This window comes from Fundulus heteroclitus, chromosome 1 (genome assembly GCF_011125445.2).
Source record: "Fundulus heteroclitus isolate FHET01 chromosome 1, MU-UCD_Fhet_4.1, whole genome shotgun sequence".
NCBI classification, from domain to species: domain Eukaryota; kingdom Metazoa; phylum Chordata; class Actinopteri; order Cyprinodontiformes; family Fundulidae; genus Fundulus; species Fundulus heteroclitus.
This window is the reverse complement of record NC_046361.1, coordinates 22,137,321-22,158,320: the sequence shown is the minus strand read 5'-3', so window position 1 is coordinate 22,158,320 and position 21,000 is coordinate 22,137,321. Positions and strand designations below refer to the sequence as shown.

Genomic DNA, 21,000 nt, shown 5'->3' with positions numbered 1-21,000 from the left:
TGTGCTGTGTGTGTTATATATATATATATATATATATATATATATATATATATATATATATATATACACACACACACACACACACACACACACACACACACACACTCATCGTTTTGTGCTAAGTGTGTATGTGCGTGTGTGTTAAAAATTTTGAGATCTGAAATGGTGAAACTGACCTTAAATAAACATTTACATCTTGCATGCATCTGAACAACAACAAAAAAAAGGTTCCTGCAGATTAAACCGGGCCACATTCAAGTAAAATCAGCTCCTGGTAAATGGTCCAAAATAATCAAATAACCTCCCAAGGATTTCCACGGTCAATTAAAGAAGTTTGTATCTTCGTTTACATTGTGCACACTGAAGCGCAATGAAATGGCATTCATTTTAATATTCAAATCAGAGATCCCATACTGAAGCCGGGCTGAATGACAAATCGTTTTCACTCGTTCTTGCGTGGAGGGAGCCTGTCATCGCGCTTCTCGGGAGCACAGCATCCATCGTGGTAAACAAATAAAGGTGAAGCCTGATTGCAAACGATGCAAACACGAATCAAAACATCTGCCGGCAGGCTGGCGCCTAATCGCTCTCTAACGCTCGGTACGGTTCAGGAGTTCAGGTGCGCAGATTCCCTGGTCAGGCCCGTCCCACGGAGGACCCCCGGGCAGTCCGAGATCAGCCCATCCCGCTGTAATTTCTTCTGCTTCATGCGTCTGTTCTGGAACCAAACCTTCACCTGCGTTTCACTGAGCCGGAGGGTGCCGGCCACCTCCACCCGCCTGGCCCGCGTCAGGTACTTGTTGAAGTGGAACTCCTTCTCCAGCTCGGTCAGCTGCTTGGTGCTGAAGCTGGTCCTTGGGGATCCGCTCCCGTTGGTGCGGTCAGCCGGGTTTCCGACCTCCTCCACGCAGAGGCCCGTGCTGAAGCAGGTCATGTGCATCCTGCCTGGGAACAGAGGGCATAGAAACGGTCGTCAGCATGATCAATGAGGCGAATCACAAAAGAAGCATTAAAAGCCCAACTGAATAAATTGCGCGTGCTGAAAACAAAGCACGGAAGCTTTGCTAAAAAGAACGCAAATCTTAAAAAGATCTTCATTTGCTGCCATATATAAATATATATATATATGTATATGTAAAAGATATTTCAAAAATGCATTTCATAAATAATTAAAGGAGTAACTTTTTGGAGGGTCTGCTGTCAACAGGCCTAATGAAGCTCTTATGTGAAACAAGCTGGTTCGGAGCCAGCTTGTTTCCACTCTTTGAGCCATAATTCTGTCTGTATAACAAAGATGTATTTCAGAGAACTATCAACTTTAAAAACAGCCCCACAGGCACATCACGAAATCTGTCCGAGGCTGTAAACGCGGAGCGATAAGAAACTTGCAGCACTGCCGTCCAAAGTGGAAGGTACAATAACAGAAAGATCACGGTTCAAAGCTTCCCAAGTAAAGTTTGAAAATCTGAAAAACTTTGAACGGACACTGCTCATTTACTGTAGGGCTATTAGCAGCATTATACATTAATAGATCATCCCATTGTGCAGGGAAAAACTGTGCTGCATTGAAAGTTGGGGCGGCTCGCATAACTGTGTTGCATTAACAGTCCATTAACTGTATTCATCTGAATCATTTGTTATTTGCCTTTGGGTGCTTTTTTTTTCTGTGTCAATGACAGTTTAACAGTTTACAAATCCGTTCAAGCGCCGCATAATGACAAATGCCACCATTTTTTGTCCTCTGAGGTTTCTGGGTTACACATTAAAGTATCATCTGTGCTACTTATGTGCAATGAATGACAGGGACTGCAGCTATATCTTGATTTTTCATCGCTGACATCGTGGCTTGTCGTCGCCGCGTCTTTGCCTCTGAGAAAATGCGCTGCTGCTCACGCTGCTGCTGCGGCTGCATAATGGAGGCAGGTGTGGAGTAATTCCTCCCACCACATTTCATTGAGAGGAAGGTTAACAGGCCTCCAGCCACTTGCAATAGCACGGCAGATGGAGAGGTCAGTTATGGGATAAATGTCAACATCTGTGTTCTTAAAAAAAAAAAAATGAATGGAAACATAACTAAGATGCACTGGGAGGCAGTGAATATGACTGACCGTTGCACAGAAGCTGTTCGTAATTAAGAGCCTTAGCTTTCAAGAGTGCAAATCAGATGCACATTCTGATGAATGGCTGCAAAGATAATAGAATTGATGCCAGCCAGAAGGCATAAAAGAATCAAACTAAATATTTGAGGAATGACTTGCATGCTTAAAAATAGCCAACCAGCAAAGAGAATGGAAGGTCCCTTCTCGGGCTAAGGAGAGCGAAGAAGAAAAGGGGAATAGATCAATACACATTGCCTCAGTCATCTGGGCATCCAGCCCACAGTAATTCAGGTGCTGTCAAGGCATAATTGAAGAATGACGCACAGGGAGTATATACACCGAGCCAGGAGATCAGGTTACAGCAGGTCTGAGGAGGCCTTTCAACATGGAAGAATATATCCAAGACTTTGTCTTTGGTGCCAAAAACCGGTGCCGCCTCTAGAGGAAAGCACACTTTCACTAATGATTTTTTCACAAGTTACACGGCGGTGCTAATGAGCTACTCCTACAGATCATCTCCTTCAGAGGCATGCAAAAAGAGGACAGAGATACTATCAAAGCTACATAATAGTGAGTTTTTTGTGTGGGTGGTTGTCAGAAAATTGGTTTCTTTTCCAAGTGCAGAGACTTGGCTTGGATGAGCAGATCCTGTGAGGAAAGGATGGAGCGACTTTTAGACCAAAACATGATGTGGTTGACCTATTCTACTATTCTATGAGTTTACCACCAAAAATCAAATATTTGGGATGTGCACTTGGCCGTAAAACAAAGCTCTTTTTCTCATCAAGGCATTCGAAACACCATCTAGGTGATATTAGGATCATCCCCAGAAATCAAATTAGATTTAAAAATAACGGGTTTGTATATTTTCACCCTAATGGCCACAAGACAGAAACAAATCAATAGTCCAAAAATGATAAATGTGTTGTTGAAGCTGTTTTTGATGTTGCCATGCTTTTTTTTATTGGCTTTTTAGCAACATTTACACTTCTACTGGTGATCATTGGGGTCAAAAGTCATCACAGAGTTGATTTTGTGGGCCATAGGGTAAAAAAATTCAGAAATATTTGCTCGTAGTGTATTTTGAATCATGTTCACAGAAATATTTAGAAATGATTTAAAGTTATAAACCCACCAAAATAGTTGATTTTGGTGGGTTTAAAGCTGTAAAATGTACTATAATCAGAGCTGGCCCTAAGCATAAGCAGGCTAGCGTCTTCAGGCCAGCTGGGGGCCCCAAAGAAAATAGACCTGAAAACATGCAATTTGTTATTAGCCCTAAAACATTTATTTTACAGTATTTAAAATGTTCCTGATTTAAAATAAAAATGTACTTAGGATTTAAAAAAAAAATAGTTTTAATGATTTAAAAAAACAAGATAAGCTTGACAGCTGTGATCTTACAGAATAAAATATTCATGGTTTTACATCACCGGTCGTAAATGGATGTCTAGTTAAATCATTTATGCTGTTTGTATCTGTGTCATAGATAGTTTCTATGTAACTGCAAACTAATTAGTTATATAATTATTTAATTAGATGGTACCTCCATTCCAATATAGTGTTTGTGTTCTTCAGCCATTGTGTTTTTGTTAGTCAGAGGCTAAAAGTTCAGAAACAAGTCCATGTCATATTTTTAATGATGATGTCACAAGTGCACATATTAAACACACTAAAGAGAGTTTGGATTTTTGTCAGTTTCAAGTCCAAATATAATAACTTACACCATAATTAGAGCTAGCCCAAAGCATAAGCACACTAATCCAAGGCACCATCCCACCAGGGGTTACCAAAGAGCACGGCACTGCTAACACAAAATACAGACTTTAAACTTTTAACTTTGCAGTAATGATTACAAGAAAATTTCTAAAATTTTATAATCCTCACTATCTAAACTGTAAAACTTTTTTTTGGGATTGAAAAAACTGACACATTTGAAAGTTGAGATGGGTAAAATATTCAGTTTGAGAGTTATGTCAGTTAAATGTAGTTTTAATGATTTCTGCTGCTTGTGTCTGTACTGTTGTCATGTTTCAAGGACAACAATACTTCAGCCAGTAGGTTACATGTCACCACAACAGATTTGTTGATCAGATGCTAAATGCTTAAAACTACTTTTGATTTTTATCAATTAAAAAAGCACAAAATAGATTTTTTTTAAAAAAAATACCAATCAGAGTCGACCTAAAACATAAGTGAAGTAAATTGTTGCGCACATAATATAAGTTTTAAAAGTTTTGACCAAGGGTCTGCAAGAACTGACAAATGTTCTAAAGCTGTAATCACAAAGAGGAAAATATTCTTAGCTTTTAAATTCCCACTAAAAGTCAGAAATGAATCTGGCAAGTTTTATTATTTGTACTGCTTGAGTCACATTTCATGCAAAGCAAAAAATAAATAAATACTGCAAGCAAATCAGTACCAACTGGTGCCTAATTTCAAAGTCTTCATTAAAATGCTGTAAATTAACAGCAGTCTCTATTTAATAGATAAGGTAACCCGAGCCTCTAAAATCTAAATTTGCTTTGGGCCCTATAAAATCTTGGGCCAACTCTGTCCATAGTGTTGCAATCAACCCTTAAACTCATGAAATCCTAAACTAAGGGCTTACAACCAAAGTTAGGAAGAAATACATTTTTGATCCCTGCATTCCAATGAAAATTTTGTGCATGTGTTCAAGGGGAGCTTTTAGGGGCCCAAAGTTGTTGACTGAAGATTAGGGTTACAGCAGACAAAGACCACCACTGCTGTAAATATCCCTCCAGGTCAAAATTAATGACACCCCAACCCAGGTACTGTGTTCAGTCAGTCAAGTGACACTATTGATCAAGTGAAGGATCCATATGACATATCATCGTTCACACAAATTTGAGGCATTTCTTCACATTAACACCTGATTGGATATTTTTCAGGCCATGGGGGTATATGTATTCTTCTTTGGGCTCTCTGCCCAGAACTCATCAGTCAATGAAATGATGATCTGTGACAGCAATTATGTTAAAAAGGTGGACACATGTGAAGGTGCTTCAAACTGAAATCAATACACAAGGGCTTTCATTACAAACAGACAACTAATCAATAGTCGGGGAGCAATCCAGCTTACAAGAGTAAGTTTTACTCAACTTCCTGTGAATCTGGACAGGCAGCAGCGTGTTGCATTATTCAAAGTCTGCTGGTTAGTAAGAGCTGGGGTAAATAATTTATCACCCTCTCTGGGCTGAATGTACACTGAGGCTGAGCAGGGCCTTTCTAAACCCTCCCTCTTTCTGTGCAGTGTTGCTGCTTAAAGCAGGAGGTGGAGCAAAAAGAAAATGAGTAACAACATGAAACCGTTAAGGAAATGGTAACTGACTCTCCATGTGCATATTCAAATATATCCTAAACAGTTACTGCTGGCACTGAAACGTTTTGGTTTTAGTTGTGAGGGGTTTGTTTTCGAGATAAATTTGTTTTCAGTGACACGGAAAACACGTCAGGCCCCCTTTTTTTCTTAAATGCCTTTTTCTTTTAACGTCAAGATTACAATTTTCCCCAAACTTTCTCTGCTATGAATGGAGGTTTTTCGTGTATATGGAAAGACTAAATAAAAGCAGAACCACGTGCTCTATAACGTTTCACCAAAAAAAAACTTACTTGGTCTCTGCTGACTCCTTTTCACCCTCATCCACTCATAAGTTTTGCTCCTGTCATCCACAGCGGCCCCATTACAGTCCGAACTTCCCGCCGACGCTCCAGAGTTAAACGACGGGCCAATTTCCTCTGCAAGTGACCCAAAACAGAAGTAGTGCGTCTCTGCGTCCGAGTCTCTGCGTCCCGGGGAGCTCTGCGCCGCGCACCGCCAGGGGACGCAGGAGGAGTGAGGGGAGGCCAGTTTAGGGTAGCCCTCTCCAGTCAAACATTGTGCTGGGAGAGCAGGAGAGGGAGGATAATTGTCCGAAGGGGTGCACAGAGTCAAACAAAATCCACGAGCCGCGTCCACCTCCGGTTCAGGAGGAGACCTGCCGCCAAGGTCCGGCACTGTGACCTCTTTTGCAGAGAGCTGAGGGCTGCTTTCCCCTCCTGATAGGAAGTCATTATCACCTTTCCCCTGCATAATCATTGGACGGGAGTGCGGTTCATGCCCGGCCTCTCTTGCATCCACAACCACGCACGGTCAGGCAGGCGGCTGGACGGGGCGTGCGGGGAGGACATTTCCTCAGAGGAGAACCACGCAGTTCCCTTGATTGATAGAGATGACGTGCCCTCTCGGTCCTGGCCAATAGCCGGACATCTCTGTCATCAGGGCAAGACGACGCTGAACCGGTCGAGCGAGCAGAAAGCTTTTTCCCCAGGCTCTCACCTGTCCGGACAGGTAGGCAGTGACGTAATCAACACACAGATAAAGTTGGGGTTTAGACTAAATCTTTGTAGAAAAGATTATTTATCAAGGCAGTGATACAAAAAAAAAAAAGTTTTCCCCCTCCAAGCTAAATTAGCATGATATAAGACCACATTGAAGTAGCTAATGGATTATGTAAATGCGCGAACTCTTTTTGGAAAAAAAGAATGAAAGAAAAGGAAAAAAAACGAGGTCCTGTACGGCAAAAAGCTGCTATAGGTCAGATGTGAAATGCACATGGAGTGTATTCAGAGGTCAAGGAACTGGCATTTAAAAGTTCAAGAGCGGCAGATTATTTATTAATTTTATACTTACGTTATAATAATTATTTCTTATAACATAATGAGACATTTTCATTAATTTATCTAATTTAATGTAGGACTATTGGACTGATATCAAAGGTTAAAGTAAGGAACAAACAAAATAAAGGAATATTCAGTGCCAGAAATGAAAGTGAAACAGCCTCCAAGTGCAACTCTGACCTACTTTCAAATAAGTACAAATAACTCAAATGAAACTTACGATATCATTGTATATTTAAAGTGTATTTATTTAAGAAAACTTGACTTATTTTCGATAAAATTTTAACACGAAAAATATTTCATTTTCAAGCATTATGCTTGGTGAAGCATTCAGCCTATTTAAACATTTCCTCATAATCAGGTCTTATTAAACTTCTATTGTTTTTCAGCCATGCTTACCTTAGTCAATGAGGGCCAAATTAGCCAACTTTTGGTTCGTAAATTGTATCTGCATTGATGGTACCTATATAATTTATTTTTGCAATTCTTGTATTTTTATATATTTGCAAATAAGTTAGAAGTAATATGCAAATGTCTATTGATAAAAAATCTGAAATGAATCATTAAATTAATTACACCCTTAATAATAATAATAATAATAATAATAATAATAATAATAATAATAATAATAATAATAATAATAATAATAATAATAATAATAATAATATTTTAGACACTTAACAATTGCTTGGATACATTTCGGAGCATTTTATCCAACGTCCTTAAAACCTCCGTTATATATATTTTTTATTTTTAAAATTAGTTCAATATTTTCTAAGTCTTTTAAGTTTGTAGTAATTACAAAATAATTCAGCGTAATGAACAACTCCGAACCGCACTCTTACAACGCAGAAATATGGTCTCAGCTGTGGGAGTTAATGGGATTCTACAGGCAGCGATGTGCTGAATGACTGAGTGCAATATATCCCCCTCTCTCCGTGCATTTGCATGGCGCGCGGATCCATCTTCGTGTCAGCTCGGAGGTTACTCAGGGTTCACGCGCTCGCTTGTTTCTCTCCTCCGCACTCAATAAATAAATCTCTGCAGCTTTCTGTTTACCGCCTGAATATAAATTTGTTTGCAGTCGATCGAAGACCTGTGCGGAGGTATTAGAAATTGTATTTCTGTAATGGCTTTCAGCAGAGGGAGGAGGGGGCTGGGGAAAGGCTACAGAGAGGTGGGGATGGGGGGGTGGGGGGGTGGGGGGGGGGGGGGGTTAAAAACAAGTGCTGGCAAGCTATTTTTTCTATTTAAAAAAAATGGCAGCAGCCTCATTCTGTTAGAACCCCCTTTATGCCCCAGATTACATTTAAAATAACATGTTTAAATCATAGGACAATAATGGCAATCTATTTACATTCCTGTCATATATTTGATTTGCAAATCTGAAGTTTTGTTTTACATAAGAAACACATTTTGTGCAATACAGCATCCTTAGCTGATAGTTTGGAACCGCTTGCATCCCCTTATCCCACCAAAAACAGCTTATTGTCATTAAATGACTGCATTTTCTTTATTCTGCACGAAGCAAACAATTATGCAAACAATTCTTTCTCAAGAAATGTTTCCTGTGTTTCTCCTTCCGACTACTGCCAGTGGCGCATCCAGAAAGTTTTGTAAGGGGTGGCCTGAAGGGGGGGCAGGCTGGCAAACAGAACAGAATTCAATGAATTTTATTTCAGTATTTTGTTCTTACTGAACCTTTTTTGAAGGAACCTCCTTGGGATTTTTTTTTTTTACAACCTAATTCTAGTTTCTCATGTTTTCAAGTTCACCTGTATACCACAAATCAGGTGATCTGATGTGTTGGACCATAGTACAAATAAGAGTTTTAGTCTCTACATGGTTTGAAAATGCTGTAACTTACCTAGCGTTTGACCTAAAGAGTCAAGGATATTTTATATATTTTATATTTTGTGTTACAGCGGCAAAATTTCTCTTTGGCTACTACGATTCACATTACACAAAATGAACGTAAAAAATGACAAACAGGCAATGAACAAGCGTTATATTTTTTTTTTTTTATATTGTTTTAAGGTCAGAAATGAGTGATAGACTTTCAACAAAGGGCTACAATAGGTATGAATGCCTATTGAATAAATAGATTAATAACCAGAAATATATTATTATTATAGAAATAATAATAATAATAATAATAATAATAATAATAATAATAATAATAATAATAATAATAATAAAAACAATAATACCAATATAATCTTTTTGCTTTGCTCTCTTAAATTCATACATAGACCAATGTTATAAATATAATACTTTCAATCTATGGCATAAATGTTGGTGCTCATTACCCCCAATCCCCCCCCCCCCCCCCCCCCCCCACCCCTTGGCACCGCTGTTGACTGCAGGTCAGGTAAACATGGCAGCTCCTGGTGGCTTTGTCAGGACGCTGGAGGAGCGAGACGCTATCGACTAACGCTAATTTGTTTTGTGTCCGCGGTCCGATGTGTGTCAATAGGACGTCAAGGTCCTGGGATCAGCCTGGCCGTGCTTGGATTACCTCCTCAGCTTGGCCTGAACCCTGCTGACATTATGATGCCGCGGTTGCTGTTGACACAGACCTCTGCAATAACACTGGGCCTCATCATGTGTCAGGTCTTGACCCGTATAAAACCGAGAATTGACCAGACAGCAGCCCAGACTTGTAAAGGCAGGCAGCGCGCGTCTAAATGCGGGAAAGATGACAGCCATCAGTGCCTGGGTTTATGAGCTGAAGGCTCATCTGGTGCTGAGATAGAGCTGTAATACAGAGCAGGGACAAAGAGACTCAGTGCAGGTGAAAACTGTGAAATGGGAGACAAAGGATGAGAGCTTATAGGAGTGAACCACATTGACCCGTTGAAAGATGGCTGCATGATTGATAGGGCACGTCCGCTTTCTTCAAGTATTGACATTTTTGAAAAATTGTGATGTCAAATGAAAGGTTCAACTTCGCCCACACACAATCCTGGGAATAACACTCCAAAGCAAAGGAAATTAATCCACGCACGGCAGGAAATTCTAATAATTGTCTTTGCCCCATTGTTGAATGATATGAAATCTGTCACAGTACATGCAGCATCGTCGTAAATCCAATACAACTACTCTGCGAACGGCAAGGGACGTCGCAGACAAAGGCGCTGTGCACACGCAAGGCTCAGCAGTGTGAAGATGAAACAATGCCTCGCTAATTCCAGGACCTTTCCACATCAGCCCGCTGTATATACGTGCTGCAGCTCTTCGCAGCTCCAGCGAGTCAAGAGGCTCGGAGTCGGCAGAATCCCAAACATCCTGACAACAAGTCATCCGTCATCTCCCCCCTGAGCTGCTGTGCACACTTGTGTGTTTCCGGCGTTCTTACTGTGGGAAATGAGCAGGGTTAAACATGAAACAGGAGGAAATGCTCGTCGCTGGAGCTCACTGTGCAATATTCTCCTTCGCGGCACAGCATTAGCTGCAGGGAAAGGGAAGGAGTTGTTTGTAATATTCTTCTTCTTGCTTAAACATCCCCTGCTTGTTCGCCATGCGGATCAGCAGTCTGCCGCGCTTGCTAATCATGGCTAATAACAAACGAGTGGCGGAGAAATGACACCAGATTAACAGATTACTAATCGAACACAAAGTAAGGGGAACCTTCGAGTACAAGATATACGCGACAAAGAAGTCTTTTATGGCTGCACACTGTTCATACAAAACAACAAATCATCTGTGTCAGCTTGTTCCCGCATGGCACCGAAGCTGCATGGTGTTCATAAGCTAAATATTTAAACCCCACACATATTGTTTAAGAGCTCCACGGCTCCTACAGAGGATTTTTTGTGCATCATTTAATCCGAAACTGAGCCTCGGATTTCCAGTCTCTTTGTGATCCAAAGTAAAATTAATGTTTTACAGCACAGCAGGAATTTAATAAACCAGAACCCAGTAAAACGACTGTTTTAACACCAGTTGTGTTTATTATAGGCAGCATAAAGAAAGAGGTGTTTTGTGCAATGTCTTATGTTTTAGTTTGTTTGCAATTAAACCTTTCCTCCCCCCCCTCCATGTCCACTTTCCCAAAGAACCCCCTGCTGCACATTAATAATAACAACAATATCCACAAAACTCATCAAATTTTTATTTCCTAAAACACTTGTTTTTCTTTATCTCTGTCCAATTTGTAGAAGAGTTTTACATGCTAACTCTTTGTGGTGCAGCTTGCTGGGCTCGTGCTTTTGATGCAGGCGATAAAACATTTATTGGACTGTAAAGCAGAATTATTACACCTTAAAAGGTAATAATTTCACATTTTGCATAATAAATAATCCACTTGTATGACCAAATGTGTACTAAACTGGCAGTTTATTAGGCACAATAGGGGAAACTAATGCAATCCAATGTAACAGTACAATAAATCCTGCCAAATAAACATGCACTTATGCCGAAACTGTTTCAAAGAAATGTTGAATCAAGTGCCTGGTTTTTATTTTGAATGTTGTAAATTTTACAGCTGTTAAATATGTTTAGCTTGTTATTTTCAATATGAAAATATGGCTAAATGGCTTGAAATAATAAGTAAAGTCCAGAATATTAGCATCAGGAATTTCTTTAGTAGATCTAGTTTATATAATCTCAACTCACTGGTGTAATAATACCGCTTTAAAAATAATATTGGAGCCACAGAAACCTCAGAGACTCAACTTTTGGCAAGTCCCAGGCAGAAATCATCATAATTATTAAACTTTCAAGACTTTCATTTTGAAAACTTGCTGAAATATTGTGGTTCAAAGTAATCCGGGTCCTTGATAAGTCCATTTCTAGGGCTTCAAACAATCTGTGTGAAACTTTTAAAGCGCTGTGTCAAATTTAATATTATGTTTTCAAGCTATCTTAAAAAAAAAAATTAAATATGACATCTAACTCTTAATCTATTTTTTTTTTTTTTTTTATGTGTTCTTGCCCCCAACCCTGTACAGGTTCTTGTACAGGAATCCATACAAGCTCTTTTTCTTCACAATTCCAAAATCTGAAACAAGTATGCTATTCTCCAGGCACAACATGGTAACACGCACAGGGCCATCCCAATAAATTCTCAAAACGATAGAAAAACTAATTAATTTCAGTAATTCAGTTCAATTAAAAAAGTAAAACTCATGTTATGTAGATTTATTACACACAGAATGATCAATTTCAAGCTTTTAATTCTGTTAATTCCGATGATGAATGGCTCACCGTGAATTAAAGCCCAACTCTCCGTTTCTCCGAAGAATAGATTAAGACCAGAGCAGTACAGAAGTAAAGATATGTTACGGCTCAATCATGATGAAGATGACTGCTTAGATCTAACTAAAGGTTGCTGCTAGAGAAGCTGGCAGTTCAAAAGGTGCTGCATCCCAGCATACCAACTGAAAGTTAAGTGGAAGGAAAAACCCTGATAGAAAGAGAAGAAAGACCGATAGGGATAACCACAGCATAGGGAGGATTGAGAAGCAAAGTCAAAGCAGTCAGGGATGATTTGAGGACCCATGTGTCAGCGGTGAGGCCGAAAACAAGAGCACTGAGATATAAGTGAAAGAGTTTAGCGTGCCAATTAGACCCCACCACGGCAAGAACTTGCCGGCAGGTGGTGGAACGTGCAGATTTATCTATTAACACCCAATGCAAAAATGTGGACTTAAAGAGTAGTTATTATTACCTGTGGATCAGAGACAAGACGGGGAAGGTCGGATGGTACTCGCGGTTGGGGAAAGGAGTGACAGGTCGAAAGAACCGGAGCTTGTGACATGAAGGAACAATGTCTGAGCAGCAGGTAGGTGGTGCCTTTATTTAAGGCCTATCCCTGTTTTCTCCTTCCTAACACCATGTGAGCAGGTCCACTTATCAGGTCCAAAGTCAGCACAATCTTCTGCTGGAAAATTTAAGAGCACTTTAAGTTTCCCTCCGCTGACAAGCTTTATGCAGATACTGATATTCTTTCCCCTTGGGATTTGGCACCTGCCCACATTGCCAAAATGACCCATACCTGTGCCTGATTTGACAGGAAACTGGCAAGACCTAAACCCCACATAGAAGATATGGAGTACTGGCAAAAAGAAAGAAACAAGACTCAAAAAGCAGACGAACTGAGGGCCGCTAGGAGAGCATACTGGGCTTCTCTAAAACCTCATCAGAGCCACAGGCTCTGTCATACTGCAGTGATGCAGTCTTTCGTGTAAAAGGACACTCAAACAAATATTGACTGCATTTACTGGCCAGTACATGGACATACTTTTCAGTAGGCAGATTTTTCTGCATTAAAACTCATTTCACTGATCTCTATTTCTTATTTGATATTAAAATTTTGTGAGAAACTGAATGTTGTGTTCTCATCTGCAGGAAGCCACAATTATTGAAATTAACAGACAAGAGCACTTCAATTATGTCATTCTGTGTGTATTGAATATAAATAATATGCAAATGTAATTTTTAAATTGAATTACTAAAGCAAATTAACTTTTCATTGATGTTTTTAATTCATTGAGACTCTTCTATAAGCGCCACTGTAGTTATTATCAGCATGCCCTTTATGTTTGTGTAATTTAAGCCCAACAAACGCATGTATTGATCAGATCCTGTGTAATGAAGCCATTGGGATTTGAATATTTCCTAAGTGTTCAATACCAGTCAAAATGTGACATTTAGCTGACTGATTTTTGTTCTCGCAGGTTGATTCATTTTTTCCAGAGTCCTTCAAGGGGGAAACTTCTCTCCAGCAGGTGACTTCCTCCCTGCTGCACAGCTCGGCTCCACCAACAGCTGTGACACCTTCATCACCAACTTACCTTTTTTATTGTCACCGATCATCCTTAACTGGGAAGCATTTAAAAAGCCGTCGATCTTGATAATGCCGGGCCATAATATGACGTTAACAGTTGTAAGAGATTCAGGAAGTCAAATTTCCGAGACGGATGAGTCGTAGCAGGTGAGTTATCATCCATCTACCTGAGCAATGCTGGGGCTCCTGTTCCACGCGAAGGAGCAGACAAATAAATAAAAGCCATAAAGGTGACACAGGAAATTGGTACTTAACAATCATCTTGAGCAACAAGCACCCTGCGAGAGTGGTGGGCAGCAGTAACGGCCGGGGAAGGAAATCACAGAGAAGGTTAACAGGTCATAAAAGGAACAAAGCCTCCTTAAGGGAACGCATTAAAGTTTGGGGTTTCCCTCTTCTGTGGACGAAAGCTCCGGTCGGTCATGGTCACTTTTACGAAAGCCTCTACCTCTGTGATTTTTAAACAATCTAATAGAAAAATCACAGCCTTGAACTGCATAGAAACAGGCTTACAGGCAGCTGTAGCACTTTTGCACAAACTTGAGTGCTAGTTTTTAACACTGTCATGTTTCAGTTCTTTATTAGGCTGAACTTATGTTATGAAGCTGAAGTGTAACATTTTTGACAGTTTTTTTTTCTTTCCATCGTCTTCATCAGTAAAGCATATCAAAGTAGATCGGTTCCCCTAAAAGTGTTCTCTTTCGTGTCAAAATATCCCAAATAATTTTTATCTTCTCCAAAAATATTGAAAATTGTCCTATTTCAGAGGGTTAGGTTTTGTGTTTGTATCTCTTGCAGGGTCAGACTTTTACAAATGAGGGTAACTCTCTTTTTACAAAATACTAGAAAAAAAGATATGAGATATAAAACTTACATGAAAACTACCTTATATACAAAGCACACTTACATGCTACTTGTCCAGTAACATTCTCCATCAAATGGTGCTTTTGAAACGATCTAGTCAGCAAGCTCTACTTAGTTTACTTATTTTGTCTTAAAACATGGATATTTGAAATTTGGTAAATACTTTAAAATGGTGCGCACCAAAAATGTTATCAGACATTTTTTTGTTTTATTTTGGCTTGTTGGATGATATTTGTATTCAATAAAATAAAAAAAGACTCTTCCTATGGGCTGCATGGTGCTACAATTGGTATGGTGATGCATCACACCGAGAAGGTCCTGGGTTTGAATCCTGACCAGGGGTGCCTCTGCATAGAGTTTGTTCTGCCTATTCATGTGTAAGTTTTCTCCAGGTAAACTGTTAAGTTTGATTTGTAACTCTAAAATGCTCTTAGGGTGCCTGTGGACGGATGTTTGTCCTGCATGTCACTGTGTTTCCAGGTGAAGGACTGGCAACCTAACCAGGGTGCTCTCGCCCAACTAAAGATATATATATATATATATATATATATATATATATATATATATATATATATATATATATATATACATACGTGTGTGTGTGTGTGTGTGTGTGTGCGCGCGCGCACGTGTAATTTTTTATTATTATTTTGTGACCACTATTTGCCTTGCACACAGTTTTTTATGGAACTCATTTTTTTAAAACATCTTGGAGGATAAACCCAGAGCATCTGTGGATGTAGACTTCCTCACATCCTTCTGTCATTCCATGTAATCCCAAACATTGATGATGTTAAGATCAGGGCTTTGTGGGGGCGATGCCATCTCCTCCAGGGCTTCTTGTGTTTGTTTATGCTGAAGATAGTCCTTAATGACCCTGGCTCTTTATCTGGGGTCATTGTCCTACTGCAGAATACATTTGAGGCAAATCAAATGCCTCTCTGAAGGTATTAAATGGTGGATAACTTTCAGCATGTACTCAACATTGAGGACACCAATGATCCAGACCAAATTGCCAACTTTATTTGTTGGAATGCAACCCCAAAGCTCCAAGGAGCCTCTACCATGCTTCACAGTTGTCTGCAAACACTTATTATTGTACCGCTCTACAGGCCTTAAGGAAACAAACTCCATTCTGCCAAAGCCAAAGAATTCAAATTTGAACTCATCAGTCAAGAGCACCTGCTCACATTTGTCTGCACCCCAGGTCCTGTGTTTTCATGCATAGTTGCATAGTTGAGGCTCGGGCTTGTTTCCATGGCTTCTTGGCTTAAATTCTTCCATGAAGAAAACTTCTGGCTTGGCCTCTCTGGAAAATGGATAGGTATACCTGGGTCCCACTGATTTCTGCCAGTTGTGAGCTGATAGCACTCCGGGACATGTCCTGATCTCAACGGGAAAAAAGCTTGCTTTGTTTTTGTTTTTTTTTTTACCTACTGTGCTTCAGTTTTCCTGGCCATCCACAGAGCACACAGGTTGACCAGCACATTTTGAAGCACCAGTCTGCCTTGAAATATTTGTCTTGGAGACAACTTGCTCATGTAGTATCACTGCCTTGTGTCTTGTTGCTGTGCTCAGTCTTATCATAGTGAGTGACCTGAACCTGTCTTCCTCAGCCTCAGAGGTGGCACAGTTTTGCTGTTCCTCACCTAGTTTTAAGGCTCCTACACAACTGTTTCTATTGCAGTTTGTATCGACACCAGGAAAATTATCTGGACCGCTTGTTTGGTCCAGACCAAAAGCAAACACGTTTTTTGTTTCATTTTGGTGCAGTTTGCTTTTACGTTGTACTTTTTGCAAGAATACTATAACCTGTAACAGAGCCACGTGTGTGACGATCGTTGCTCCGATTGGACAGAAATTAGTAGGGCGGGACCTAGCACTGACCCGGAAATGGAGGAAAACTATTATAGAAATCATGCATGGAGCAACTCTGGTTGACATATTTGTCCAGTTGTGACAGCTGATAAATAATTGGGAGGGTCAAAAGCAGCTCATTTACCTCACGTTTAATAAACTAATTTTAGAGCTGCATCAGAGAACGCGTCCTGAATACCGAAGGTCTCCAACAGCATGCTAGCAGCAGCATTGCTAAGCAACAGACAAGGGTTTAGTTATGATTTCTGCACTATGTTCAGTGCTACGGTGGCTTAAGTTGAAAGGATTTCTGTAGTTGGATCAGATCGAGGCCGTTTCGTGGCCAGAAGCGAACCGCACCAGAATCCATTTGGATGTTTGGTCACTACAATCCTGCACAATCCCTGACTTTATATATATATATATATATATATATATATATATATATATATATATATATATATATATATACCTGTATTGTTTAATATGGAGCATTCTTTACTGATTTCTTTTCCTATTCCTGAAGTGAAACATTTAGTTCACTGATTAACACAGTCACATTGTTATTTGATTCTATCTTTTTTTTATTATCTTGTGGGATTTAAGTTTAGCTTTAGTTAAAACAGACCTCATATAAACTGAGTTTACGCTACCCATTTATGGCCCATTAAAAGTTGGTCAAGACTTTTCCACAAGCTTTTGTGTTAAGATGTTTTTGCTATAGATTTCCCAAGAGAAATCGATAGAAGGCCAACATGGTTGATTTCAGAGGTTTCATGGTTGAAACAGTTTGTGCTGGTGGAGGATGTGCCATCCAGTTTAAACCAACTGTGGTAGTGGGTGTGTCGCTGAGATTAATAGGTGATGTAAATGAGTGCATTTGAATTGTGGTCTCTCACACAAAAACAGGAACGTAAATTAAGCCTGCACTAAAAAGAAACATCTTCAATGGGGCTTAGGAACTGGCAGAGGGAAATCTATTAATGATGTTTTAGTTTTTATTTTATTTGAAGATCGATGGCATAAATAAACGGCATAAGAAAATGTAAGAAGCATTTTAGGGGAGAGGCTGGGAACCCAACGTTACTTCCAAAATACAAATCTTACATATGCAGGAAAATAAGAATGAAACAGTGTTGATTAAACTGTTTACTGGTGCTTTTTATAGACTCAGATCACTATAATCACTTTTCATTTAAGCCTGTTTGCGAACTCCATTCATTGATTGGAATAAGCCCGTTCATGCTCAGTTTTGTTTTCTTGCAAGCTTAGGGAAAGGTCTTGATGCACAAAATGTTTCTGGTGTCCAGAATCAAATCAATTTAACAACAGCTTTGGATGAGGCAGTAAAACATTAGTCGCTGTACAGGACAAAACTTCTTCTCAAATAATGATGGCCCATAACCAAAGCTAGTTTCATGGTGATCTTCTATAGGCATCATTTATCATTTTATTCAGATATTTTATTGCAAAAAGCCAAGAAATGCTGAAAAAAGCACGCAAGTCTCTTTGGCTTCGCAGATCTCAGCCTTTGAGAACAGATGCCGAGTCAAGCAGTCAACGGAAACCAGTGAGTAAGCGGGAAATAATGAGTTTAGATGCTAATGTGAGAACAACCAGTTAACCTAATGTTCAGATAGACATAGAGTGTCCCCCCTCGCTCTGGGGCCCTTGAGTGGAGGCTTTCCTTGACCTCTTGGGATCCCCCTTGACCCCGTCCATGGAATTACTGCACACCAGTGTGCGGATCCTCCTGGCTTTTAGTGTCTGGAAGGGGAATGTGTTGGGGAAAGGAGGTAAAGGTCTTTTTGAGCCTCAGCAACCATCAGAACCATAAATCACCCGGCGTATCCAAGAATTTCAGGAATCTAGCACAGCCGACTCCGTCCTCCACATGATTCCTTCTCTTTTGGTCTCTTAGGTAAGTGAGTAGATTGCTACAGCAGACGTTTTTTCTCTCTTATATGGCGTTTAGTTTATGAACTTCCCTCCCATCACAACCATTTCTGTACAGATTTGTCTAAAGTATTCACACCGCTGCTCACTACATAGGACTCCCCCCCCCCCATGCCAACAGAGACCAGGTGGAAATTGGTGCCAAATATTCACCAAATGACAGCTGATCCGGGGATTGATAATGAGCATTAAGAGTATGAAGTAATTGGAAGCGATAGGGGGTGGGGGATCTGCTTTACCGCTCCCAGGTTTGGAGCTGTCAGTGAGCCTCCGTGACAGCTCATTCACAGTAAAGCCACCGATATAAAACTGTCAGCGTGCCCACAATTTGTCTCCAGCTTTGTTTACATTCATGCTCAGGCTCACATTATCAAGTGCAAAAGAGGGATAGCGTCTCCATCGTTTAAGGGATATTATCTTTGACACATGAAATAGTGGAAACCCCTGAGCACAAGTGACCCACTTTTGCCAAAAATAAGCATCGTTATCTCATTGGAATTTGGTAAAAGAAACATTTTGATGCCACAGTTAGCACTTGAGACTCCACACTCCATGAAGGCCCAGCAGATGTCAGTAAACAAGTTGTCATTGGTGACAGGGCAGCTTCGGTCTCTCGTGGCCCAGTGGCGAGCTGGAAGCGCTTCCACTACGCTACACAGCTAAACATGCCCCCTGAGAGCAAGGCCAGTCCTGACTTGCAGAGCTACAATTTGGCTTTAGAAAGAGGCGAGGGCTGCGAGGGTGGGGAGGAGAGGCAGGAGGAGATCTTGTCATGGTGCCCAGTGGGTTCAGTGCTTGCGGTTGGAACGCTGGAAAAACTGCCTTGTCTGTTTGATTAATGGAGGGGGAAACTCTGAGGCAGCGGAGTGGGAGAGAGGCAGGATTGTGCAACGTGAATACACAATACTGTAAAGTTTTCAATGGATCTAAAGCCCTGTTTAATTTAAATGCATAATCCATCTCGTTTTTTTTTTCTATTTGGCATTGGAATCCATAATTAGGAAATACAGTTTAAAAAAAAGCCATTTGCCTTGGAAATGAACTGGGTAAACACTGTGCATGATTACAGTTTTCCTAAATGTTTATTAAGCATGTTCAGTATGGAAACATTCATCAAAAACATTGGGGAATACTCACTGTATGTATAACAACCATTATGAAAAGAATAATTAAACTTGAGCAATATTTTGCTCATGTCACAATTTAAACACTTCACATAAACAAACAGCTACAACAAAAAACCACACCACTTTGTAATGTTCAAACAATGAAATTGCAGTAAAAAACAACACATAAAGGAACATTTATTATTTGTTCAAAATCTCTTTAAAGCAAAAAGGTTAAAGATCTGCAGTCTCTGCTTGCTGCAGCGCTTTGCAAAAGTATTCACACCTCTTATTACCTTTGCACAATTCATCATGTTGCAACTGCAGAGTTGAATGTATTTTATTCAGATTTTATGTCATAGACCAACACGAAGTAGCACATGAGTGTGAATTGGATGTAAAATAAAACAATACATAGCTTGCGAGTATTTCACGAAGAAAAAAAACTGCAGTCTGCATTTGTATTCAGGCCCCTCTGAATCTGAACTTAGCAGAGCCACCACTATCACAGCGGCTGTCTCTACACGTACAGTGACTGACATTTTTGACCATTCCTCTTTGCAAAACAACTGGAGTTCTGTTAGAGTATCTTTAATTCCAGTTTCCAACACTAGTCACAGATTTGGAATTGCATTAAAGTATGGACTTGGGCAGGGATGATCTGACACATGGATAGAATTTTATCCAGATTGGTATGATTTTAGCTCTGACTGTATGTTTAGGATTGTTGTCCTGCGGGAAGTTGGACGTCCACCCCAGTCTCAGGTGATGTGTGGCCTCAAACTTGTTTTCTCCGGGGATTGGCGTTGTATTTCGCTTCATTCGTCTTCCAATCACTTCTGACCATCTTCTCCGTCCCCAGAACATGATGCTGCCATCACTATAACTCAAGGCAGGGATTGATGATCAGGATGATGATGACGATCATCATCATCATCATCAGGGCTGTGGGAAACTTTAAACATGACTTTTCTTTATCAGCAGCTTTCTTATTACCACTCTTCCATAAAGGTCGGATTTGTGGAGTTTATAGGTGTCACGTTGAAAGACTCTCCCACTTAGGCTGTGGACCTCTGCAGCTCCTTATTAATGCTTTCTTTAACATTCCTAACCATTTAGGTGGCCGGCCATGTCTTGGCAGGTTTGCAGATGTGCCCCACTCTTTCCATTTTGAGGTGATGCCTTGAGCAGGACTCTGTTAGACATTCAAAGCTTGGAATATATTTTTTATAAACGGAATCTGCTTTAAGATTTCCCATATTCTTTTCCCTGACCTTTCTGGTGTGTTCCTTGGTCTTTGTGATGCTGTTTGTTCACTAATGTTATCTAACAAACTTCACAGATTAACTTAGTCAAAAGTAGACTCTACTTACTTACGTGTTTTGAAGGCAATATAGGGAGTTTTATTTAGGGGTGTCAGATTGAATGGGGCTAAATACAAATACTTGCCATACTTTTCAGATTTTTTCTTGCTCAAAAACCCAAGTATCAATTTCCTTCAGCTATACAATAGCACACTATTTTGTGTCGCCGTTTGAGGTAAAATCTGAATCAAATGCATTTTAAAAATTGCTGTTATAAGGAGACAACATTTGAGAAAAATTTAATTAGTATGAATACCTTTGAAATGAGTTGTAAATAACCATTT

The 21,000-nt window shown here is 40.0% G+C and overlaps 1 protein-coding gene across 1 annotated transcript; it reads right to left on the bottom strand.

Moving 5' to 3' along the window:
• Positions 1-311: 311 nt before the first annotated feature.
• hoxc1a (homeobox C1a) lies at positions 312-6,355 on the bottom strand. Its single transcript, XM_012866466.3, has 2 exons — positions 5,733-6,355; positions 312-945 (listed from the first exon to the last, which is right to left on the bottom strand). The coding sequence occupies exons 1-2, from the start codon at positions 6,196-6,198 to the stop codon at positions 608-610; spliced, it is 804 nt and encodes a 267-aa protein (XP_012721920.3). The 5' UTR covers positions 6,199-6,355; the 3' UTR covers positions 312-607.
• Positions 6,356-21,000: the final 14,645 nt, after the last annotated feature.